The 19,010-nt window shown below is 41.2% G+C and overlaps 1 protein-coding gene across 19 annotated transcripts in view; it reads left to right on the top strand.

The window, feature by feature from the left end:
• RABGAP1L (RAB GTPase activating protein 1 like) overlaps positions 1-19,010 on the top strand; it is a 244,204-nt gene that overhangs the window by 195,985 nt on the left and 29,209 nt on the right. For 13 of the 19 annotated variants that reach the window (XM_020798552.3, XM_020798554.3, XM_020798551.3 and 10 more), the window contains one exon: positions 14,972-15,064. In XM_020798552.3, the coding sequence (XP_020654211.3) occupies positions 14,972-15,064 (93 nt within the window). Of the gene's footprint in view, positions 1-13,296; positions 14,406-14,699; positions 14,830-14,971; positions 15,065-15,349; positions 16,051-19,010 lie in introns of those variants that run through there. The other 6 variants (XM_078392403.1, XM_020798556.3, XM_078392408.1 and 3 more) reach the window with 3 other exon arrangements.

Here is a 19,010-nt window from a genome sequence, read left to right as displayed (position 1 = left end):
AATCACTAAAAAAATTAGAAGAACACAGCAAGCCCGGTCGGAAGGCGCTGGGGCTTTAAGGAAAAAAAGAACTAAAAAAACAAACAGCAAAGACACCTCCATTGCTGAGGCAAAAAAACTCCAAAAACCAACAACACAGCACAGAAACATTCCCACCCCAGCCAAGACCCACCCAGAACAGTTTTTAAAAGGAGAAAACAGCAGCTTACCTCCCTGCAGACACTCTCTCTCTCTCTCTCTCTCTCTCTCTCACACACACACACACACACACACACACACACACACACACACACAAACACACTCACGCTCACTCCAAAGCAGGAGGCTCTCCCAAGCCTATGACGACGACAACACACTTTCTAACTGCTGAAAGTGAAAGAGCTACAATACAAATAAGCAGCCTCGGTGCCACCTACACTTAGAAATTTGAATTGCCTGCCTTTTCCCCCTGCCTTTTTTTGTTTGTAAGTGGAAGCTCCGTTCGCAAGTCAAAGCAAAATGTTGCAACCGAAGCTGTTCGTAAGTCGAAATGTTCGTAAGTAGGGGCGTTCATTAGTCAAGGCACCACTGTATTTGGTTTTAGCTTGTTCACCTGTATAGCACATTACTGTGTTCAGGCAATCTACAAGGGTCCTTGCTGATTCCTTAGTATTGAGACAAAAAGGGCAGTAGAGTTGGGTGTTATCAGCATATTGGTGGTACTCCAAAGCTCTAAATGACCTTTTCTGGTGGTTTCATATTTATGTTAAATAATTTAGCGGATAAGGTAGAGCGCTGAGGGGCACCACAGGCCAAAGGCCATTGCAAACCAGTGTCACCTTTTGTGTACGTCCTGATAGGAAGGACTGGAACCACTGTAATACTGTACTCCAAATACCCACCCTAGCCAGATGATCCAACAGGATATCGTCAAGGTTTCTCTTAGGGAAGATGTTTCAGAGTCAGACTTCTGACTTGACAATGTTATGGTCGATGATGTCAAACGCCACTGAAAGGTTCGCTTCTGCAGTCCCCAGCGTAGGTTTTCTAACAAGGCAACCCAAGCGGTCTGAGTTCCATATCCTGACCAAAAGTTTGATTGGAATGGATCCAGATAATTTTAGCTTTTCATAAAGAATCTCTTATATTCATGTTGTTTTTCAGCCAAAATAAACTCCCAAAGAGGCTTACAGTAAAAAAAGAACTTTGATTGGAATTTGGATCCCATCCGCAATTGAAAAAGATTTTATAACTGCTCACTTCAGGCTTTTAAAAGATAATATCCAGGAGGTTCTTTTATCTCTTTGTGAGAAAGAACGATTTTTCCAGCAAGCATGCTTCATGTACTTAGCTTTAATGTCCAGATAGTATTTCTCATTCTGTTTGCAGTATTTATATAAAAATACATCTAAAACAGTAACTATCCATATTTCTAATTACTGATCCCCCACAGATACAGGAGTTCTACTATATTTCAAACAAGTATCCAGCTGTCCCTCAGCAATATATTTAACTTGTGTTAAATGCCCTATCTGTATCGAACTCTTCTTTTCTGTAAGTTATCTGGAAGAAATACAAAAGCCATTTTTAATGCTTCATTAAAAAAAAGATGTGTATCATGATGTATATCTGCTAAAATGTCAGCTCCTAGCACATCTTCACTTTCCTGTACAATCTTATTCAAGTCTACTCAGAAATCAGTTCCACTGTTCAAGTGTCAGGCCTTCTGACTTGACAATACTTTGGCTATTGAGGTTTACTAATTTACTTCCAGATAAGTGGATATAGGATTGCAGCCTTAATCCTATGGAAGTGGTTTACAATATTCTCCAACATAAACAACCATATTTTGCTCCTCAGTTTTTTCAAGGGCTCTTCTTCATTTCAAACTCATCTCCTCATACTAATATCTAGTACTTCAATTCTTGGTGTGTTTGCGTGAGAGTATATTAGTTGTTGCAAAGACTTTTCAATATACCACCGTATGCATTTTGTGTAACTCTTTGTACTATTTATTCTCTGTTTTCAAGGACATTTATCAGCTCCATACTTAATCTTAGCTTATAGTTCTTAAAACTGATTTTTCCTAATCATATTTTATTTTCATTAGCTAACCTATCTTTTATTCTAATTTACTGAGCAAAATTGCTGACCAAATCTTATTACTGATTTACATTTGCATGAGATGTTGGTTGGATTTGTGAGTGAGTACTGTATCTGATCATGAAATTGGGCATGTGCCCAGGAATGCTACCAGCCCCCCACTCGTCCTGACGAGCTTGCCCAATTTGAGGCGAATTTGAGGTCCAAGAGCCCCGAAAGTCTTGGCTGTTGGTGTGGTGGAACCGACCATCCCAGGCTCTGGTGGCAGGATGGCAGGGAAAAATTTCTGGGTGGCCGTGGAGGAGAGAGAGCTGTCTATTGTGGATCTCGGCTGGGCGGTCGCCATCTTGGGTTCCCTAACGGAAACCTTCCTCCTAGAACTGGACTGCTCACCCTGCTGCTCTTGGACTATCTACAGAGACGCCACACTTCCTTCTTAAGGAAGGGTAAAGAAAAGCCAGGGACTGAATATCTTTCTGCCTGAACTTTACTGTTCCTGATGCTCCCTATGCTCAATTTTAAGACCTATGTGATGCAACCTGTGAATAACACCCTCACTCCACTGTTTTTACTGCTAATAACATCAACTTTAACAACTTTGAAAATAGCTCCAATAACATCAAGACCAGTAAAACCTAAAAGGACAAGATTAAGAGGTGGAGGAGGACAGACCTGGACTATATGTGGGGGGTAACTTTGTCAGCATTTCTTAGCGCAAATCACAGTTTTAGCAGAGTGAATCGCAGTCCAGGCAGTTCAGAAGTAACTCACAAACCGTCCAGCAGCATTTCCTTCAGCAGCGTGTGTTTACAGCAGTATTTACAGCATTCTGGCAGCATAACATGTAGAAATGATCTTCAAGCAGGAAGATACAATTGACTGTACAATTCACATATACATATACATAACCAATCAGGTCACACATTGCATCATCCCTGAGTTGCATCAGCACTGCTGAGTCATCCTGATTCTGTTTTAACACATCTGATCATTATGGCTTCTCATTAATACATTCCGCTCAGGCCTATAATTTTCCTTGACACCCCTCCAAATTTAAGGTCTGAGCAGAACATATACCCAACTTTTCAGTTATTTCCATGTGTTTCTGTATGTTCAAGGGTTTTGTCAGAATATCAGCTAAGTTTTTCTCTGATTCACAATATTGTAACTCAGTTAATTTCTCCTTTATTGCTTCCCTGACATTATGATATTTTAAGTCTATGTGCTTACTTCTGCTTCGCATTTTATCAGTTGCCGCCATTTGGATGCATGTTGTATTGTCTTCAAACACTATAATTGCTTGGTTTACTTCAATTTTCAAATCTTTGATTTATTGTTTATACCAATATCGTAATGGACATTTTTATTCTCTGTGTACCCCTGAGCCACTAAACTAGCTTTGTATCTGTAATCTCCATTGTTTTGCAATTTTCTCTTGTAAACCCACTTGCTACCTATTATTAGTTAAATGACAAACAGCGCCGCTGTCCAGGATCCAGGTGGTGACCTTGTCCTTATCAGCAGCTGCCTGCACAAGAAAAATACTCCCTTTTTTCTCAGTTTTATTTCTCCTGCTGGAGGCTTGTAAACAGTCCTTCTGAAGATGTCTCTCAGAGTTACAGATGAAGCAACGTTTCACTGCAAATGTTTTGTTTTCTTGCTCTCCCCTCCTGAAAGCAGTTCTCCTTCACTGTGGGCTGTATTGACTCCTTCTCTCTGGGCTGTCACATTTCCTTCGTTGTGGACTGGCTTGTCTCATTTTATCTTCTGATCTTTCACTTCTTTTTCTAGCTTCCTACAAAAGTCTGCTTGTCAGGTACTGAAGAGTTAAGTCCCTTTCTGGCATAGATTCAAGGCTTGTGACTAGCATGTCATAACATTCTGGAAGACTGCTCAGAATAATATATGCTTTATGTGACTCTGTAAAGTCCATGTTTCTCTGTTGAAGCTCATTAAACAGATTTTTCATCTTTTGCAAGTGATGGGACATGCTTTCACCTTCTTCTAGCTTAGCCTTATACAGCTTTCTGGTTAAGGATATTTTACTCCCTGCTGAATCACGAACATAAATTTGTTTCAGCATGTCTCAACATTCTTTAGCTGAAGTCAGTCCACTTACGTCAGTCAGTTGGCTGTCTTCCAGGCAAAGAATTATTGTAGATAGAGCTTTCTCGTTTTTCCTTTGTTCCTCCTCATCTAGGGCAGCAGGGGGACTGCTTACTATCTCCCACAATTCCTCCCGTCTCAGGAGCATCTCAGCTTTCACTGATCACGTCTGGTAGTTATTTTCATTCAGTCTGGTTACTGGAAAAACTCCCATACTGCCAAACGCCTGCTTTTCTCTTGGTCCCCCATTTTTCTTCCACTCCTGGGCTGTAAACAGCAGAACTCTCACTTCCCTGGACTCTCTCTTGCCTCTCTGGTACCCACTGGTACTCACCGGCTTCCTTGACACAACACAGGTATCGCAGGGCATAGCACTGGGCCCATAACCTTCTGTCAGCGTTTCTTAGCGCAAATCACGGTTTTAGCAGAGTGAATCGCAGTCCAGGCAGTTCAGAAATAAGTCACGCACAGTCCAGCAGCATTTCCTTCAGCAATGTGTATTTACAGCAGTATTTACAGCATTCTGGCAGCATAACATGTAGAAATGATCTTCAAGCAGGAAGATACAATTGACTGTACAATTCACACTTATATACATAATCAATCAGGTCACACATTGCATCATCCCTGAGTTGCATCATCCCTGAATTGCATCAGCACTGCTGAGTCATCCTGGCTCTGTTTTAACACACCTGATCATTATGGCTTCTCATTAATACACTCCATTCTGCTCAGGCCTGTAATTTTCCTTGACAAACGTCTTGTTGTTTCTTAATTTAATTTTATATATGGGGCTCTTGTATTGAGATTTTAATTATAATACTGTATAATATTGTATTTGTTTTATATTTGTATTTGTCCTGCACTTTTCTTTAAGTTGTGGTATTATTTAGCGTTCTGTTCTTTACTTTCTTTTCTTTTCTATTGATATGGAATGGAAGACCTGTTTGCCCAGCGAGGGGTCTTTTAACATCCCGGTGATCACAGGTAGAGGGAGATATGGCGTTGGCGCAGTCCCTACTCGTGTGAGAAGAACAATGAACAGATGTTTGAAGGCTGTCTGTTGTTCTGAGACTGTGACCAACCTTCAGTATCGAGGTAGCCAGCCCAGCCAGGCCTCCACTCTAACTCTGGTACTGTTGAACGCCAGGTCTATAGCCAAAAAGCCCCAGGTAATTCACGATCTTATCCTAGAGGATAATGCAAACCTGGCATGCATAACCGAGACGTGGATCAGCAGGGAGGGGGGTCCTCCCCTGGCTCATCTCTGTCCATTTGGTTATGCTGTCCAGCACCAGGGTAGACTGGAGGGGCGGGGGGAGTAGCCATTGTTTATAAATCCAGCTTGGAGGTTACTAGGCGCTCCTTGGTGGTAAAGCCAGGTCTAGAGGCACTCCACGTGTCGATTGGGGCCAGGGATTGTATTGGGATTTTGCTGGGTTACCACTGCCAGCAAACACGGGTTCGAAAACACACGTGTAAGCCTGGACAGAGAGCAATCAGGAGTTTGCACATGCTAAAGTGGGCTGAGTGAGTCCAAACTCAGCTAGCCATGCTACAACACTCCCTCTTACAAGTCTGCCCACATAAGATGCCCTTGTGCCCTTTCTTTATTGCTGAAATAAAACCATGTGGGCTTTGTAGTCCTGAGACTTATCTTGCACCACAGGCAGGACTCTAAGTAAGCTAGGCCAAGGCAGTTCTCTCATGATGACCCTATGACAAGTGTACTGTTCAGAAAACCAATTGAGTTTTATAATCTTTATTTTATTAAAGAATAAGCATGTTTCTAAGTATCAAAGCCAAATTAAACCAAAGCAAATAAACTAGCATTGTGCTGGTTATTTACAACTCTGCAGTGAGGCAAAGAAAACATGGAAAATAGAAAAGTGTTCAAAAACCTTACAAGAATACAAAAAACCATTAAAAAGAATAAAAACAGTTCCAGTCCAGTAATTCATTAGTAAAAACAAAATAATCCAAGTAGGTTATAAAAAGGCTATAGTCCTCAGTGATCCTGTAGAACAAAAATCCTGTACTAAAAAGAAAAATTCAGTAAAAGTCCCATTATCCTTAGAAAAGAAAAACCCAGTAAATGTACCATAGTCCTTACAAAATTACAAGAGCATAGTCCATATGGAGTATTCCAAGAAAAGAAGTCCATAAAGGGTATTCCCTAGGTAACAGTCCATAGAAAATAGTCCATGCATAGTCCTTAGGAAAAAGTCCATAAATCCAAGGGTAATCCAGTATAGTAAAGGTTAGTCCCATGTGTCACAAATGAATGAAGAGTCGGTCTTGAAAGACAATGTCCATAGGCAAAAAGTTCCTTTTTCAAGAGTAACTGGCAAGGGCTTATCGCACCTTCCCACGATGTCATCCAATCAGAGTTCGTTACTAGGCAAACAGTCCTGTTGCACCACATGACTTCTTTCCCATACACACCAGATGTTATTTGGGTTACTGTGGCTTCGCAAAAAAGTCACAACAATTCCCATCTAATCACACCGAGTCCTTTTCTCAGGCTATCAGAATAACATTCTCTCTGCTCGTCTAGAAAACAACCTGTCAGCATAGCAAAGATACTTTATACGAAGAAACAAGATGGAACCTCTCTTGCTCATTTCTTAATTACAAATCCCATATTCCTTACAAGACTTTAACTCAAAACCCATCTCATCACAACCACACTTCCCGTGATCCAGCCACTTCCCTTCCGGAGTTGACCAACTTTGTCTCCGCAGCAGTATTGGGATCCCAGAGGCTTTTGGTCTTGGGTGATTTCAACGTGCACGCAGGGGCAGAGGCATCTGTGTCAGCTCTTGAGTTCTTGGAAACCATGGCTTCCTTGAACATGTCCCAACATGTCAACAGCCCCACCCACATGGGTGGTCACACGCTGGACCTGGTCTTTTCCTCCAGTTGGAGTGAATGTGATCTGGTGGTGACGGACCTCATGTCAGTCCCCTTGTCATGGTCAGATCACCACCTAATAAAATGTAACCTCACAGTGGCTCTCCCCCCTCGCAGGGAGCAGGGACCTATTTCTATGGTCTGCCCTCGAAGACTACTGGATCTGGTCGGATTCCAGGACATCATGAGAGGGGTGACGGCTGACCTGGCTAGCGCTCCTGTCGATGCTCTGGTTGACAACTGGTCTGCTGCTGCCACCAGGGCCATAGACACGATCGTGCCTAAACGCCCTCTCTGTTGTAGAGCTCATCCAGCACCCTGGTTTAACCAGGAGCTTCGAATGATGAAGCAAATAAGGAGAAGGCTAGAGCATAGATGGAGGAAGAACCCAACAGACCATAACTGGATAGCTGTTAACGTCGCAACTAACCTTTACCTGAATAAGGTAAAGGCTGCATGTCGATCATTCTTCGCTAACCGGATAAGCGAAGCGTCCAACCAGCAGGCAGAGTTATTCTGTATAGTGCACAACCTATCCGGAACCGGTTCAGATGATAGGCCTCCCCCTAGTTTCTCACCTGACCAGTTTGCAGCCTTTTTTAAAATCTAAAGTGGAGGCCAGCCACCGGGAGCTCTCTCCTTTTTTAAATACAATGAGTTGAACAAAGATGTCCAGCGCTCTGCCTTGCCCAGTGATTTTTGACTCCTTTCACCCTGTGACGCCTGATTCTCTGGACAAGGTGCTTGATCGCTTTTGAGCCACCTCCTCCTCCCTTGACCGGCCTGGCTAATCAAAGCAGCCAGGCTGAAAACAACAGAATGGGCCACAGCAATAATAAATGAGTTTTTCCTTGAGGGCAGGTTTCCATCTGCCCTCAAGGAGACACTTATTAGGCCCATTAGAAAGAAAATATGGAGGCGGATGAGATTGGTAATTATAGGTCCATCGCCAATGTTCTTTTCATGAGCAAAGTGGTTGAGAGGGTGGTCGCTGATGAGATAAACGCCCTGGATCCATTCCAGTTGGGCTTCAGTATGCTGATGACACCCAGCTCTACATCTCCTTTTCACCAACTGCAGGTGATGCCATCCTGTCCCTCCAGCGCTGCCTGGGGGGGCGTACTGCAGTGGATGCAGGAAATGGGCTGTGGCTGAACCCGGACAAGACAGAAGTTCTGAGGGTGGACACCCTTAGAGTTGGTGGCCTGGGTGGCTCTCTCAGATTTGGGGGGGGGGATGACCCTGGCTGCTAGGAGTGGGATTTGCAGCCTGGGGGTACACCTGGACCCGACGCTCACCATGGAAACCCAGGCGGCGTCGGTAGTTCGCACCGCCTTTTTCCACCTTTGGCAGATTGCCCGGCTGCGACCCTATCTTGGTATATGCGCTCACTACCTTGGTACATGTGCTCGTAATCTCAAGATTAGACCACTGTAACACACTCTATATGGGGCTGCCTTTGAGGCTGATGTGGAAACTTCAAGTGGTGCAGAATGCAGCGACCAGACTCCTTACTGGAGTGAGAAAACACCAACATATTTCTCCTGTTCTGGCCAAGCTGCACTGGCTGCCCGTCCGTTTCTGCATTGAATTCAAAGTTCTGATGTTTACCTATAAGGCCCTAAACGGTTTACGACCTTGATATTTGGCGGAGCGCCTGCTCCCACCAAGATCTACTCGGATCACCCACACGAGTCAGGAGGTGAGGCTGAGGAGCCTGACGCCAAGGGAGGCCCGGAGGGAAAAGACTCAAAGCTGGGCCTTCTTGGCGGTGGCTCCTCGCCTTTGGAACAACCTTCCTCCAGAGATTCGCGAGGCCCCTACACTGGGTACTTTCAAATGCCAGCTGAAAACATGGATGTACATCCAGGCCTTCCCTCCTGTCAACTACTGATTTCTTTTGCTTTGCTATTTATTATTTATTTATTCCTGCACTATTTGTTATTGTTGTATGCTAATGTTTTTATGTTTTTTAATTGTTTTGATATTCTGTAAGCCACCCAGAATGGTAGAATATACCAGATGGGCGGGATATAAATCGAATAAATAAATAAATAAATAAACTCATTAATCAGCAGCAATATGGTGTCAGGAATTAAACAGTTTCTCTTAGGAAAGTGTAAATCAGGAATGGATTCTGACCTTAGTCTCTTTTTTGAATTAATTTCTCTCTTCTTTCTTCTGCTTCCTTCCAATTTTCTTTGATACTTTTCCATAGAACTTTTTTGTCTTTTCTGATTTATCCTGTCTACCTTGAATTCTCTTGCGGTTACCGGTTTTAAATCTTTATCTGTTGATATGGAAAGAGATGGTTCTTCATCTCTTTTTACTGGTTTTTCATGGTGGTGGTTTGCAGTACTTATTAACCTTGTTTAAAGTAATGTGTCTCTTCCCAGGATTTAAGTTTATTGATCATTACCATTGTCTAAAATATTTTACAAAACAAGGATAGTCTAAATAAATTTAATTCATTAAATCATTTCTTATTTAAAGTACTAAGAGTTGAGAAAAAGCAAAATTGATTACTGTTTAATTACTTTCATTCATCCATTTAACAATATCTATAAAAGTACTGAAACACATTATATTAAAATGTTATATTGATTTAATTTTTCTCTTTCAGTAAAGATAGTAAATCAGTGAAATAAACATGAATTCATTAATAAGACAGGTTTGTGTAAGCAAGTTAATTAGCTAAGATGCAGTAAAATTGATTAGTTTATGTCATGAGGAAAAAAATAAAGCTACCACCTTTGTTTCAAGCTAGTCTATGTTCTTGTTTGTTTTTAAAAAATCAGTTAGTAAAAAGAATAGGTTTCAATCATCAATCAAAAGTCATCAATCATTTCTTCTGTTCCGCAAATTCAAGTGTAGAATAACAAAACAAATGTAGCCTGAAGAGGATCTCTGAGAAACAAGAGAAAGGTGTCATTGTTTTGGGGGGAATCACAGAGCTCAGTCTTAGAAAATAAAACTTAATTGAGCAAATAGCCAGACCCATGTCATGAGACATTGTAGGTAAGTAATGTTGAGGGTTGGGGGTGGGGAGAGAAACATAGGCATGGCATAGAATGTCTGATAACATGCTGGAAAAGGATATGGCTGGGTGAATGGAATCCTGACCAGGAACACTCCAGTTAGGAGGTGAGAATACATGGGAGCGTTTTGTTACTGTTTGTAATCGCTAATCGTACACCGTTAAGTAAGTCGCAAAGAGCTGGAGATTTTTTATTCTCTGGCAATATCTTCAAGACAAGACCTTATGTCTCTCTTCTCATACCTACTCCTTTGAAAGTGTCAGTTCAACTGCTGCACAAAACCAAAGCTCCTTATATACCACCCCATAGTGCTTCAAGCACTCCCTACCTGATGCAATCATAAATAATTGCATCAGGTAGCCTCCTTATTGCTGTCCTAATAGATATATTTAGTTGCATTTTTTTTATTTATGTTATATCTATCCCACCTTTCCTCCATGAGCTCAAATGACATATATGATTCTCCTCTTTCCTCTTTTATCCTCACAATATCTCTGTGAGGTAGTGAAGATTGACAGACTGTGATTATCCCAAGTGTGCTCAGAGATAACTCACCTAATGAAGTTTTTTCCTTTCTTCTTTAGTCATATCAAGACATTGCACAATTTAAAACTACAGTTTTAAATTGACGTACAGTATATGAAATATAAAGCTTAAACATATTTAAAATGTTAAAATAATTAGACAATTTTTGTCCAGAAGTGGGTTACTTCAGTAATGTTATCTATGCATGTAAGTGTAGCATTGATTGAATTTCTCCAGTCACAGAAAATTTGTCCTGTATCCAAGTAGCCTCATTTTGCTTGATTATTCTTTGATCTTCCTACTTCACTTCAAAGTCTATTACAGTCATGCCTCACTTTACGATTGCCCCGCATTACGACAAAACCGCATTATGACGATCTTTAAAACGATTATCTAAATGGGTTTTTTTCACTTTGCGATGATCGTTTCCCTGCTTCAGGAACCGATTCTTCACAAAATGGCGATTTTAAAACAGCTGATTGGCGGTTTCAAAATGGCCACCGGGTAAACAAAGTGGCTCCCCGCTGTTTTGTGGGATGGATTCCTCGCAAAACAGGCAGCAAAAATTGCTGCCCTATGGAGGATCTTTGCTGGCTGGTGAGTTTTGACCCCATTGGAACGCATTGAAGGGGTTTCAATGCGTTTCAATGGGTTTTTTCCGCTTTACAATGTTTTCACTTAACGGTGATTTTCCTGGAACAGATTATCGCCGTAAAGCGAGGCACCACTGTATTCCAGCCACAATCTTGTCCTGGGGGGAGACATATCCATTCAGTAAGGTGTTTTGGTTTTCCATAGGTTTAGCTCAGTCTCTTTTGATTTACTTTTTAGAGCTTGAGAGGTGTGCAGAAAACTTTTTCTCGATTTTAGCTATCGTCTAGGGCAGGAGTCCCTTGCCAGGACCAGGCCACAGAGACAAATCTCCTGCCCCTCGCACATGCACTGCCCCTCCCATGCACGCACGGCCCCTCCCATGCATACACAGATGCCCCCCCTGCATGCCCAACCAGTCCACGGAGGCAAAAAAGTTGGGGACCACTGGTCTAGGGGGTTGGTCTCCATGTAGTGAATGGGTTTAGTGCTGTATTACCTTATTTTGTTCATTTCCATATACTTCTGGAGGAGCAATGCCAACCAAATAATAGACTTCTTTCGTGAGGTAAGTTTCAAGCAGCCAGTAATAATCCTGCATGATTCATTAAGAGTTACATCTACTTGTTTGGCATGTCCTGATTTATACCATATGGCACTAGCATATTTTACTGTATAGGGACAAAGCTGTTTGTGGGTGTGCACCCCAATCTGACCTATCCCATTGCGTAAGCATGTTATTTCTAGTGGGAACTTTCTGTTTGGTGTTTTGATACTGTGTTTTATAGCTCAGGGTTTGACCCAGATTACCCCTAAATACTTAGGGGCAGCATTGCACTGTAAACTTAGTGAGTTACATTTTGAGAATTAAGCAATTACTGACGTCTTTCTTTCTTTCTTCCCTCCCTCCTTCTCTATCTATCTATGGGGGAGAAAAGAGACTGTACTGTTAGGCATTGCCCTCTCTGTTATATCCACAATACCCAGAATCTGTGTAGTAGCATTCTAAATTGTTGCACAGGTAGAGTGGTTCCTCTTCCAATATATAGGAAATGAAGAGACTAGGAAGAAAGGATGCAATTCAGAGACTATGTCCCCAGTGCTTGCAGTGTGGATGAATGATCTAACAGAGCTAGTCTTGCTGCAGAGAAGTAACAGGGCCAATACTGTATGGTGTTAGTAGCAGGCTGCTGATGGGCAGGGCATTAATTGTGGAATCACCATTGCTGAATCAGGGACATTTGGTGAGGTGGCAATGGTAAACAATAATCCATTTCTTGATCTTCCTATGTATTCTCAGTGGAGCTTCCTTACTTTTCATTACTGCAAAAACTTCAGGTGTTTTGTTTTATCTTTAAAAGCAAGCATAACCTAGCAGGTGAATCTATCATTAGTCAAAAAACATTCAGTATAACCTTTGTAGTAGTCTCCATTTAATTTTGCAGTTCGGTTTCTATGGATCTTTAAAAATATTTTGGCTACAAATCATGATAAAGTAATAGTATATTTCTTAAATGAAAGGATTATATTGTGTTGTATTGCTATAATGCAGTAATTATTTTGAAATAGTGATGGAATGACAGCTTTAATTACTAATGACTTTGTCACTTTTGCTAACATGTATTTGACTGCTAGGTGGTAATGGATAAGGGATGCATTTTGTGGTGATACAGTGGCCTTTTCCTCTGACATCTTTTACTGTCTCTCATATTGTGCTGGTTGACATAGGAGCTAAGCAGATACTCTAAATCAGTGGTTTTTAACCTTTTTGAAAGAAATGCGCCCTTGAGCCATTGAGGAAGTTATCATCGCCCCCCTCCCTGAGGTGATGATATCTTACCTACCTACCTACCTACCTACCTACCTACCTACCTACCTACCTACCTACCTACCTACCTACCTACCTACCTACCTACCTACCTACCTAGTCTCCCCCCCACCCGGGTGCGAGGCAGTGCTTCACGGGGCGAGGATGAGGACCCAAGAGACCCTTTCCTTCCACCCAATCCACACTCAGTGCTCCCCTAAAGGAGAAAGGCGAGACGTGGCAGGTAGAAAGAGCTGGATCATCTGGCGGCAGCAGCAGCACTGGATCTACTGCCAGCACCGTGGCTGCAGTCGTCTTCACAGGTTTGGCTCACTCCAGCGCCCCCCTACCGCCACCTTCTGTTCTTTCGCCCCCACACCGCCCCTTTTCATTCTACTGCCCCCCTGAAAAATGAAATCGCCCCCTGGGGGGCATTATTGCCCACGTTAAGAACCACTGCTCTAAATCATGTGATTTTTTTCGCCAAGGAAATGTTGCCTTTCAGTACTGTTCTCATAATGCTTAGGTGTTGGAACCACTTCAGTGGGATTAATGAAGTAACTCCTGCATAGCTAAAACAGGGTGGGACAAAAGCAGCCTCCCCACTACATTGATGCATGAACTGGCCTTAATATTGGATTTGCCTGTAGGGATTTTGCCTTTATGATTAGATAACCCTCCAAGAAGACATTATTTAATTTTTCTTCTGTATCCTTCTACCATAGTGATTCTCCAGATTAGTTTTCTTGTAGCTTAATAAAAGGATGAATACGCCTATTGTGCACCATTAAAATTTCACTTTGTTTTTTTCTTCTTCTATGAATAAACCTTTTATTTCTGTAACTTTGAGCCTAGTGCACTGTGACAACTGACAGGGTATTACGGGAGCCCGTAATAACAATATCACTCTTTCAGTGAGGACATTAGATATGTTATGGAAACGTAGACTGTTATGTCACTTCTACATTTGTGCCTTAAACTTAATTAGTAACTTTGAATCACTGCCCAAAATCCTGATTTTTTAAAATTTAAGATACAGAAAGGTCTTTTATTGCCCTTTAATGTATTATCTTACTTATTGCTCTTCCCTCCGTAGTTGGCGTTTCTAACATTGCCCATTAAATCAGCTCCTCAAACTGCCTTTCTTTGCATGGCAGCTGTTTCCCCACCAGCTTGTGGTTCTCTTCACATTTCCTGTCTCGCTTCTGTTGGAAGAACAGCTCTGGTAAAGCATCAGAGAACACAAGATATGTACTTGTCTAGTGGTATCCTAGCAACCTGCCATGCCTGAAAGTTGCTGGGTCCCAAGTGCAAAGAGCAAGGAGGGAACAGAAGGCATTCTGGTATATTCTGCTTCTCTACTTCAAAACTGGATCTTAATTTCCTAACCAGAGTTTTTTTTTTAAAAAAAAACAATGGATATAAAGAAAAGAAAGAATATGTTGTATTTTGGATTACTTTCTTTTTCTTTCTTTCTTAAAGCTAATTCAGCTAATGAAAAATGATTTCATCTCAAGGCTTTTTTTTCTGGAAATCCTCATGCTTGTGAATTGTGCTGAAATAAGGTTGTGGGCAGCTAGCAAAGGGAGGTTTTTATTTGCTCTTTGACTTCCTTTATGTTACATAACTTAAAAAAAACAACAGCCTCAAACCAGGAATTGGGTTGTAGGGGGTTGCCCCATAAATCAAGCACTCCTCCATTTCAGGGTGGCATTTTCCTTGTTTGGTCATGTTATTGTCTGGAATGAAGTAGAAAGCCTTTAGCAGGTTCGTGTTATTAATTTACTGAAGTTCAGTGGTGAATTAATGTGCAGACTTCTTACTTTTTGTGTTTGCTGGGGTAGCATTCAATCCACCTGCACTGTGTGTTGCTTTAGTAATACTAGCACTATTTTTATCCCCTTTGTAGGTGCCCACAAAGAAGCTGAAGAAATATGAGAGAGAGTATCAAATGATGCGGGAGAGTCAGCTGCAGGAGGAGGACCCTCTGGATAGATACAAGGTAACGGAATGACGACATGCAATGTACTCCAATATCTTCCATTGGCTCCATTATGGGAGGAAAAAGGTGGTGGTGGTGGGGGAGAAGGACAAAAGAGGCCACTTTCACAAGCTGATGGCAGAGTTGCTTACAGTACTACTGTGTGGAGTGCTACAATCAATTTAAAAATGCTCATTTCAGGCACTTTAGAGTTACTTGGCATAACATTTTATACTTTCTTTCGAAAACCATAACAAGGCAACTTCTTCAAACAGCCATGTATAATATATTTTTTTCCCTTCTCAGTTTATATGTTTGTAGGTAACTCTTCTGCTGTTGAACTTTTCTGGGAAACTGCGTGAGAGAGAGAAAGAATTGAGTGAATGGTTTCTCTGCTACTGACACACAAAGGAGGAAATGCATTATGTTTTTACCATAGGCACATTTTGGAAGATGAATGCTTCCAAGACTGACTAATCAATTGATTTTTGCTCCTCTGGTGCAAATCCTCTTGATGACTTTTTAATTTTATATAATAGCAATGTTGATCACGCAGGATGAGAGACACAAGACTGGTGAAATAATATTTTTAGTGGATAAAATTCTTGTTCAGTTATACTTCAAGAAAGGACAACACAAACTTTCTTAATGAAGTGAAGCATTGTTTAATCTATTTTTATCATTTCTTCCCCCTGAATTCCCATGCCTAAAGACATTTTATTGTGTAGCAAGGAGGCTAAGTGAATTTAAAATATACCCAGTTCAAATTCCATGTCATCCACAAATTTTTTTAAGAAATCGTAGGCAAGCCACTGTTCTTCACATTTAGCTTGTCATCTGTAATATGGCATATTGGCCTACCTTACAGGGCTGTTGTAAGGTTCCTTGAGATAACATATGTAAAACACTCTGAATTCTTAAAATGCATGATATCTGCTAAGAATTAAATATGAGGACTTTCATTTTGTAAAAATACTGAGGAGCCCAATAAAACATGCTTCCCTCCACTTGAATGTTTATAAAGATGGTGTCTTATATGTCTGGGGGCCCAAGTTGGTGTTATAAATACAGCAAATATATCTTCATTTCTTCTTATTTACTGGAATAGAGGAAACCAAACCTCAAAAGGTATGTGAAATACAATCATGTTTTGTTTTTCATTTCAGTGAGCTAAAGCACAGCTTAGATTATAGGTCAGAATAACTTTTTCATGGTACAACAATTTGATATATATAGACAACTCCCTCCTTGTTTAATTAAACTATTGATCTGCAGTGCTGGTTCATTACAGTTCTACTTTAGTATTTCAGGATTTCCAGATTTCAAGCAGTCATTGCCTGCAAAGGATTGTTGAGAAATCATTAAAAATGAACATTTTATTTATGATTGTGTTAATTGGCCCAATTACATTTGAACCCCAAGCAATGGCTGCTTGAAGTCTGGAACACATGGACATCACCAAACACTGTGTTTCGTCTTTCATGATGCTTTGCCAGGCCTTTACTGAAGGCTTTCCTCAGTTGTAGTTTGTCCATGGGTCTTTCTGCCTTAAATGTTGTATTCAGCAAGTGAAGGTCATGCTTGATTGGGTTGAGATCACGTGATTGATTCAGCTATTGCAGAATACCGTATTTTTCCATTTATAAGACACCCCCTTTTCTAAATCCCAAATTAAGAAATCTTAGCTTAGCTTTGAGTATTCAGCCTCTGGGCTCAGAAAGCTCGGACATTACGAGTCCCAGTTGAATCTGAGCCTACAGGCTCCACCTCCAACGAGGTATGTTCCAATTGGTTTGTTCAGCATCAGTTGACATCAGTTCCATAAGGCTCTTGATTGGAGGAAGCTAAGCCTTGTGATTGAAGGAAGCCTGTTTATAGAGGCAAGGTACGGGCAGTTTTGTTCTCTCCTCAGCTTACTTTCTTGTATAAGACACCCCTCAATTTTTAGTGCATTGATTTTAGGAAAAATAGGGTCCTATACATGGATAAAAATGGTATTCCACTTCTTTGCCTTAAAAAACCTTCTCAGTTGCTTTTGCAGTATGTTTTGGGTCATTATCCATCTCTAAAGTGAAGTGTCGTCTACATCTAATCAACTTCACTGAATTTGGTTGAATCTGAGCAGACAATATATCCCTATACTTTTTTTTTTTTTTGGACTTATATACCGCCCCATAGCGCTACGAGCACTCTCCGGGCAGTTTACAATTTTTTTAATTATACAGGCTACACATTGCCCCCCCAGCAAGCTGGGTACTCATTTTACCGACCTTGGAAGGATGGAAGGCTGAGTCAACCTTGAGCCGGCTACCTGGGATTTGAACCCCAGGTCGCAAGCAGTTTTAGCTGCAATAGAGCGTTTTAACCACTGCGCCACGAGGCTCTTCAGAATTCATCCGGCTGCTCCTGTCTTCTGTCACGTCATCAATATACATTAGTGACCCAGTACCATTGGAAGCCATATATGCCCGTGCCATCTCACTGCCTCCAATGTTTTACAGATGATGTAGTATATATTGGATCATGAGCTGTTCCAAGCTTTCGCCATACTTTCTTCTTCCCATCATTCTGATACAGGTTGATCTTAGTTTCATCTGTCCAAAGAATGCTGTTCCAGAACTGGGCTGGCTTTTAAAGATTTTTTTTGGCAAAGTGTAATCTGGCCTTTCTATTCCTGAAGCTCATGAATGATTTGCATCTTGTGGTGAACCTCTGTATTTGTTCTTGTGAAGAACAAATGACTCGGATAATGATATGCCTACCTTCTGGAGAGTGTTCTTCACTTGGTTGGAAGTTGTGAAGGGGTTGTTCTTTACCATAGAAAGGATCCTATGATCATCCAACACTGTTGTCTTCTGTGGACATCCAGGATTTTTTTGTATTACGAAGTTCACCAGGGTGTTCTTTTTTTCTCAAAATGTACCAAATTCTTCATTTGGCCACTTCTAATGTTCCTGCTATCTCTCTGATAGCCTAAGGATGACCAGTTTCACTTGCATTGAGAACTCCCATGTTGTGGGATCACAGCAACAGCTTCCAAATGCAAATGCCACACCTGGAATCAACTCCAGACATTTTACCTGCTCAATTGATTATGAAATAACGAAGGAATAGCCTAGACCTGTCCATGAAACAGCTTTTGAGTCAATTGTCCAATTACTTTTGGTCCCTTGAAAAGAGGGAGCTACATATTAAAGAACTGTAATTCCTAAACCCTTCACATTTGGATGTGAATACCCTCAAATTAAAGCTGAGAGACTGCATTTTAAGCCCATGTTCATTATTTAACTGTAACTTGAATTTATTTTGGTAAACAGCCGAAGTAACAAAACTTGTCTCAGTGCCCAATTATTTCTGGACCTAACTGTATTTATACATACAACCCATTGCATTTACAGTGTACTGTATTGTAATATATGTACCGTCAAGATAGGATCTCAGGTTACAAAAGTATATAAAATAATTCTAAACATATTTAGAACTATTTAAAAATCAAACAACAAAATGAAAAACAGTCAAACATTAAAAACATCACTAAAACCTGTGCAGGCCATGATCATCAATCCCCAAAGGCTCTAATAAATAATCATATCTTGACTTGGCACCAAAGCGATGCAAATGTCAGTGTCAACTGGGCCTTCGAAGGGAGGGCATTCCACAGTTGGGTTTCTATGGCAGACAGTGTCTTCACCCAGGTCTCCATATAATGAAGTGTTCTCAATGATGGGGTGCAAAGGAGGGCCTCCCCAGCAGATCTTAGTGACCAGGCAGGATTATATAGTGCTCCTTGACATACCCAGGTCCAAAGCCATTTTGTAACTCATCACAGTGAATTGACACTAACAAACAAGACAATAGTTACATCGCAAGGCAGGTGCCAGCTGTGCAACAGGCATATGCCTAGTAATGAAACCAGTGCCTCAGTTGTTGACGGCAGTTTGCCACAGTGAATTATACAGTTTTACTT

The sequence above is a fragment of the Pogona vitticeps genome, chromosome 4 (genome assembly GCF_051106095.1).
Source record: "Pogona vitticeps strain Pit_001003342236 chromosome 4, PviZW2.1, whole genome shotgun sequence".
In the NCBI taxonomy this organism is placed as follows: domain Eukaryota; kingdom Metazoa; phylum Chordata; class Lepidosauria; order Squamata; family Agamidae; genus Pogona; species Pogona vitticeps.
The sequence above is the reverse complement of the archived record's forward strand: the minus strand, read 5'-3'. Positions and strand labels throughout refer to the sequence as shown.